Source organism: Cebus imitator, unplaced genomic scaffold (genome assembly GCF_001604975.1).
Source record: "Cebus imitator isolate Cc_AM_T3 unplaced genomic scaffold, Cebus_imitator-1.0 Scaffold581, whole genome shotgun sequence".
Lineage (NCBI taxonomy): Eukaryota > Metazoa > Chordata > Mammalia > Primates > Cebidae > Cebus > Cebus imitator.
Window position 1 is genome coordinate 729,713 of NW_016107896.1, and position 7,259 is coordinate 736,971.

Genomic DNA, 7,259 nt, shown 5'->3' on the forward strand with positions numbered 1-7,259 from the left:
GCCTCACGGGTTCAAGTGATTCCCCTGCCTCAGCCTCCCAAATAGCTGGGACTACAGGCTTGTGCCACCACATCCAGCTAGTTTTTGTATTTTAGTAGAGACACGGTTTTACCGTGTTGGCTAGGGTGGTCTCGATCTCCTGACCTCATGGTCCACCCACCTTAGCCTCCCAAAGTGCTAGGATTACAGGTGTGAGCCACCTCGCCTGGCAAAGACAGTTTCATAGAAAGAAAAAAAAAAGACCATTCAAATACAGTTGTCTATTTAGATGTGCGTAACTGTTATTCTTACTTTACAGCTAAAGAAACAGGCTCAGAGAATGTTATTTGATTGAACCCATATTGCATCTCTGGATAGTGCAGCTGAGATCAGACTTCCTGTGTAACTCCACTAGCCTACCAGGGCACCTCTCATAAAGGTAAGAATTGTAAATTTAGCCTAATATACAAAGCTGCCGGGGCAGCACTGGGTCAATTCTACATACAGTACTTCTATGTTCATGAAGGGAAACCTTAAGGGAAGGTGAAAATGCTTCTAGAAGGCGACTGGACACCAGCACCCTTGCTTGTTGCCTTTGGGCTCTTCCTCGAAGGCCAACAGTGACCTGAAATTATTGATTGTTCCAATCAACTGGAGAAAATGGTACCAAGGTTGACAACATCACACAAATTCACTTATGAACCTATCTATGTGCTTTGAAAGAAAAAACTGCTTTTGTAAAGGATACTGCATTTCAGAAAAACAATCATATTAACCACTAATAACACTATAAAATGCTGATGTGTTGAATGCTACTTTAGAAAAACATGTTCAAGGCCAGGCGAAGTGGCTCACACCTTTAATCCCAGCACTCTGGGAGGCCGAGGGAGGTGGATCACAAGGTCAGGAGTTCCTGACCAGCCTGACTAACATGGTGAAACCCGATCTGTTGGGGGGAGCAGCTATAGAGGAAGGTTTTTACAGTGTGCCTACATAAACTGGTATAAGTAACGTATACATATAAAAGAAATCAAGAACAATAAACTGTGGAAGGCCTCTCTATTGCTACCATGTTCCCAGGAACAAAGTGACCTAAACTCTGATATTCTAAACATAGTGCCCAAGGACATAACACTCCCTTGAAGCACTGGAATGTAAACAGACATGTAGGCTCCTTGATAAGCACGCTCCCACCAGCTGCACTGTCTATTGATAAGCATATGCTTTTAGCTCTTGAGAAACTCACATAAACCACCACTGCCATCCATTTTAGGTTTGATGCACAGCCTCTCCTTCACTGATTCACCCTACCACCAGCACTATAGATAAGGTGATTATGTTTAATGCCTAATGCAGGCGACAGGAGAGGGGGGAGATGGAGACAGCAAACCACCATGGCATGTATGTACCTATGCAACAATCCTGCACGATGCAGGATGTGCACATGTACCCCAAAGTACAATTTAAAAAAAAAAGTGACTGTGTTCAATATTGTGCAAACCGGAGCTCAGGGCCTTCACTGCCTCCAGTACAAGTGATGGCCCCATGGTTCCACTTTCAGTCTTAACCTTTTTCTCAGTTCCTTTACTGCCACCGAGCTCCGAGTACCCACAGGTGGTGTGTGAGGGCTCTCCCTACACCCATCTCTACTAAAAATACAAAAACTAGCCAAGGGTGGTAGCACCCCCTGTAATCCCAGCTACTCAGGAGGCTGAGGCAGGAGAATCGCTTGAACCTGAGAGGCGGAGGCTGCGCCACTGCACTCCAGCCTGGAAGACAGAGCAAGACTCCGTTTCAGGAAAAAAAAGGAAAACGTATTCAAATCTAGGGGAAAAAATTTCTGATAGGAAACTACGAATCAATTATCTAGCCAGTTAGCTATCTAAAAACAAGGTCTCATTCTATTGCTCAGGATGGAGAGCAGTGGGATGCTCATAGCCCACTGCAGCCTTGAGCTCCTGGCCTCAACTGATCCTCCTGCCTCCGCTTCCTAAGTAGCTGGGGCCACAGGTGAACACAGTTACTCAGGAGGCTGAGTCAGGAGAATACTGCTTTGTTTGTTTGAATCGCTTGAGGCAGGCGAATCCTGCTTGTTTGTTCTGTAGAGACAGGGTTTCACTACATTGTCCAGGCTAGTCTCAAACTCTGGAGCCTCACTCTGTCGCCCAGGGTGGGGTGCAGTGGTTAGAGCTCAGCTCACTGCAACCTCCCGGGTTCAAGAGATTCGCCTCCCTCAGCTTCCGGAGTAGCTGGGACTACAGGGGTGCGCCATGTCGCCCAGCTAATGTTTGTATTTTAGCAGAGATGGTTTCGCCACGTTGGTCAGGCTGCTCTCGAACTCTGAGCTCAGGTGTTACGTCCGCTCGGCCTCCCAAAGTGCTGGAATTACAGGCATGAGCCGCCGCGCCCGGCCTCGGCCTCATGTTTTCTTTAAGCAGTCCCCCTCGTTGCACACTCGGATAGTTTTTTAACTTTTTTAGACAGGGTTTACCTCAGTCTCGCAGGCTGGAGTGCTGTGGTGGGACCACACCTCATTGCAGCCTTGAACCCTGGGGTTCAAGTAGCTGGGAGGCTCAGGTGGGAATACAGAGACGGGGTCGCACCATGTTGCCCCGCTGCTCTTGAACTCCCGGCCTGAAGGGATCCTTCCGCCTAGGCCTTCCAAAGCCCTGGGACTACAAGCGGGAGCCACCGCGCCCGGACAGTGTTCTACCGACACAAACGCTGTGCCGGGTCGGAGTTTGTCAACTGCCGTTCTTCAGCCAGCAACACCCAGGACCGGCGAAGACGCGGCTGCTAGGCTCCACTCTGACGAAAAAACAGCCACGCTGCAGGCGCTAGACCGTCCTGCGACGCCGACCACCGAAGGTCCGCCCCTGTGACGTCGCCGAGGGAGCGTTCCTGTGACGTCAGAGCCCCCCTCACGCGGAGCCAATGGGAACTCGAGGCGGGGGCTGGGGGAGGGGACTGGGCGTCCTCGTGACGTCCTGCTCCTTCAGTGACCTTCAGGGCCCCGGAGACATTGGAGAACGGAAGTCGTCTGCCTGTGCGCTGATTGGTTGCGAGCTGAGGCCAGCGCCGCCTCCCGCCTTCCGGTTTTCTCAGAAGCTGCTGAGCTCTTCCCTGGTCACTGCACGTCTGAAGGCCGAGTAGCCCCGTCGCTAGGATGCCGCGTGGAAGCCGGAGCCGTACTTCCCGCATGGCCCCTCCGGCTAGGTGAGCCCATCGCGGGGTTTGAGGCCGGAGCGCGAGCGTGCAGACCCCACTGGCGCCATGATGCAGAGGGAGGCCGCGCGCGGGCGGGGGCGAAGCAAGGCCTATTGCAACGGGGCCCGCCTCGGCCGGGGGAGGTGGACTGAGCGCAAAGCGTGTGTTGGGGGAGTGTGGAGAGGGAATTCACTTAAGGAAAAAGTTTCCCATCCAGGCGACGGCAAAGGCGTGACGTTATGCCCAGGTGCCACGTGATAGAAGGCGTTAACCTTTTGACCTGGCCTGATGAAATGATCCGGAAATGGCTAGAGGGAGCGTGATACGTGTGAAGATTTTTAAATAAGTGCAGGACATTAGTGAAATTGTGTCTTTCGTGATTTGAGAAGGGCTTTTCCCCTGTTGCCCAGGCTGTAGGGCAACGGCGTGGTCACGGCTCACTGCAGCCTGGACCTCAGCGTCATGAGTAGCTGGGACTGCAGGCACGCGCTACCACGCACGGCTAATTTTTGTAGACACGGGACCTCCCTGTGTTGCCCAGGCTGACCGCGAACTCCTGGTCTCTAGAGATCCTCCTGCCGCGGCCTCCCAAAGTGCTGGGATTACAGGAGTAATCCTGGCCTAGTGAAATTGTTGAAACCGTCTGGACGTTGTACAGATGAGGAATAGTTGAACTTGCTTTGGTGTAATAGTTCAGGCGAGTCACTCACCAGTCTTATTTTATAGCGTGTAAAATGAAGGAATTGGACTAGATTCTTTCCCCAGTTGACCATCTTTAGGTCTTAATTAGAATGTTACTGGTTCAGCCAGACCTTCCTTGATTACCCTAAAATAGAGATATCTCACAACATACTCTTCTGATATTTCTTCCATAACACTTAAAATATGACTTTTTTATTTATTTATATTTTGAGTCAGAGTCTCACTCTAACTCGGATTTCAGTGCAGTGACGTAATCATGGCTGTCTGCAGCCATGACGACCTGGCCTCAAGCTATTCTGTCGCTGCAGCCTCCAGGGTAGCTGGGACTACAGGTGTGTCTCACACCTGGCAACTTTATTCTGTTTTGTATTTTTGTGGAAACAGGGTCTCACTATGTGGCCCTGGCTGATCTCAAAGTCCTGGCCTCAAATGATCCTCTTGCCTCCACTTCCCAAATCACTGGGATTACAGGCAAGAGCCACAGCTCTGCAGCCTATTTTAATTATTTGATCCCTCAAAAAAAATGTAAACTCCATGAATGCAGAGATTTTTGTCTCTTAGTTACATTACTAGCGCCTTGTAGTTACCTAATATCTGAATGAATGAATTCTGTAAGAATCTTTCTTTTTAATAGTCTATATTTCTTATGACATACGTATTGGATATGTCTTGAAAGATACTGTGGGCTATGTGAATACATTGAAATGGTTGCAAAGAAGCAGGAAAAATAGTTTGCCCTTGGCAATTACTATTATAAGAAAAGTTAAAAGTGGGTGGGCGCTGTGGCTCACACCTATAATCCCAATGCTTTGGGACGCGGGTGGATCACATGAGGTCAGGAGTTCAACTTGGTCAACAAGGTGAAACCCTGTCTCTACGAAAAACACAAACTTAGCTGGGTGTGGTGGCGGATGCGGGTAATCCCAGCTACTGGGGATGCTGACACAGGAGAAACGCTTGAACCCGAGGTTGCAGTGAGATGGGATCATGACACTGCACTCCAGCCTGGGCATCAGAGTGAGGCCCTGTCCAAAAAAAAAAAATTAAAGAGGTAAAGCGATGTAAATAATTTGAAATGAAAACCTTGAGGTCTATTTTAATATATGTTATTATTAAGTTGACAATTTCCAAAACTGGTTGGAAGTGGGAACTTTTACGCTTTGTTTTTTTCTTTCACAGCCGGGCCCCTCAGATGAGAGCTGCGCCCAGGCCAGCACCAGCCGCTCAGCCACCAGCAGCGGCACCCCCCTCTGCAGTTGGCTCTCCTGCTGCTGCGCCCCGGCAGCCAGGTCTGCTGTCCCAGATGGCAACCACTGCAGCTGGCGTGGCTGTGGGCTCTGCTGTGGGGCACACACTGGGCCATGCCATTACTGGGGGCTTCAGTGGAGGAAGTGATCCTGAGCCTGCGAGGCCTGACATCACTTACCAGGTGAGAATTTAGGCAGCATTTCCCTTCCATGGGTGGATTTTATGAGAAAGACCAGACATTTCTAAGTTCCTTGTGTGTAGGAATTGTCTTGGGTTTTAGAACCCACTGTTGACAATGGGTTATCAAAAGCTACATCTGGCTGTTGAGTTACTGCCTTAGGCCACCACCAAGTACTGTACAAACTGTATTTCTTCCCAAGGAGTAGACGTAACAATCCAGCCTGACTCCCTGTAAAATAACCGCTATCCCTTTGAATATTTTATCTCAGTGTTACTTCCTACAATCCTGTCTTGATCTTAGTTAAGGAATCAAAAATCTCAAATAGTTCTGTGCTCTTTTACCTGATATTTGCCATTGCCTGTCTTTCTGATATGTATGGGTTTTCTCGTGTAATGAGCATAGGTGTGTATACTCTGGTATTTCTGGTGTGCTTGAAACTAAAAATATTTATTTAAATTTTTCTTTTTTTTTGAGATGGAGTCTTGCTTTGTCACCCAGGCTGGAGTGCAGTGGCATGATCTCAGCTCACTGCAGCTTCACCTCCCAAGTTCACGCAATTCTGCCTCAGCCTCCTGAGTAGTTGGGATTACAGACATGCAGTGCCATGCCCAGCTAATTTTTGTATTTTTAGGACAGAGAGGGTTTCACCATGTTAACCAGGCTGGTCTCAAACTCCTGACCTCAAGTGGTTTACCCGCCTCAGCCTCCCAAAGTGCTGAGATTACAGATGTGAGCGACCACACTCGGCCTAAAATATTTTTTAAAGATTTAAATGTTTTCACTTTCCATGTTAATAGATAGATGGAAGCTTTAATTTGCATCTGGTGCTAGTTCCATTTCCCTTTAACCTCAAAGAGGATATACTCTTCATTGTCTAGGCGTAAATATGATTTGCTTTCTTAGCAATAATGAATGTTTTGCCTTCACAGGAGCCTCAGGGAACCCAGCCAGCACAGCAGCAGCAGCCTTGCTTCTATGAGATCAAACAGTTCTTGGAGTGTGCCCAGAATCAGGGTGACATCAAGCTCTGTGAAGGTTTCAGTGAGGTGCTGAAACAGTGCCGACTTGCAAATGGTAGGTGATTTGTCCAATTTGCATCTGCTTAATTCACCGTGGTATTCCTGGACCCTGTAGAACTTACGGGAATCTGTGTTTAATAAATTAAATTGATAAGTTTGGAGAAGACTTTGTTGATATTTCTCTAGAATTAACTCCTAACAACTGGGCCAGAGTTTCCTAGTCGATTTTGTGAGTCATTTTCTGAATTTTCTTCTTCCATCAGAAGGTATAGGCCAGGCGTAATGGCTCATGTTTGTAATCCCAGCGCTTTGGAAGGACAAGGCGGGTGGATCACCTGAGGTTGGGAGTCTGAGACCAGCCTGGCCAACACGGCAAAACCCAGCTCTACTAAAAATACAAAAAATTAGCTGGGTGTGTTCGTGGGTGCCTGTAATCTCAGCTACTTGGAAGGCTGAGGCAGGAGAATCCCTTGAACCTGGCAGGCAGAAGCTGCAGTGAGCCAGGATCCCACAACTGCACTCCAGGCTGGGTGACAGAGCGAGGCTCCGTCCCAAATTTGAAAAAAAAAAAATGGAGAAGGTGTAAATCAGTATGCCAGGTCTTACTGTGGTTACTGATGAGAGTGACCTCCTCGCCTTAAGGCCATGAATATAAAATTAGATTCCGGTTTTTTACCAAAATCCAGGAATAGACAAAAAGACTGATATATTATCTGTACTCTGTACCTCATTGAGTGAAAGGAGTTTATTAAGTTCCTCAGGGGAACTCTTGAGATTTAGGGTGTCTTGTTAGTTGCAGGATGCCTTCAATCACTTAGCACTCTGGGAGGCCAAGGTGGGAGGATTGCTTGAGCCCAGGAGTTTGATACCAGCCTGGGCAACATAGCAAGACCCCATCTCTATTTTTTATTTTAAAAAAAAAA

At 48.2% G+C, this 7,259-nt stretch overlaps 1 protein-coding gene and 1 long non-coding RNA gene across 3 annotated transcripts in view; one reads left to right on the forward strand and one right to left on the reverse strand.

Annotated features, from left to right (window-relative positions):
• Positions 1-2,844, reverse strand: part of LOC108294478 — a 31,212-nt gene extending 28,368 nt beyond the window's left edge. For both annotated transcript variants that reach the window (XR_005197964.1, XR_001821061.2), the window contains exon 1: positions 2,471-2,844. This is a non-coding gene — a long non-coding RNA (uncharacterized LOC108294478). The remainder of the gene's footprint in view (positions 1-2,470) is intronic.
• Positions 2,845-2,948: 104 nt separating this feature from the next.
• The window catches only part of CHCHD2 (coiled-coil-helix-coiled-coil-helix domain containing 2), a 5,659-nt gene continuing 1,348 nt past the window's right edge, over positions 2,949-7,259 (forward strand). The window contains exons 1-3 of the mRNA XM_017516368.2: positions 2,949-3,195; positions 5,068-5,317; positions 6,247-6,391. Of these exons, the coding sequence (XP_017371857.1) occupies positions 3,146-3,195; positions 5,068-5,317; positions 6,247-6,391 (445 nt within the window). The 5' untranslated portion in view covers positions 2,949-3,145. The remainder of the gene's footprint in view (positions 3,196-5,067; positions 5,318-6,246; positions 6,392-7,259) is intronic.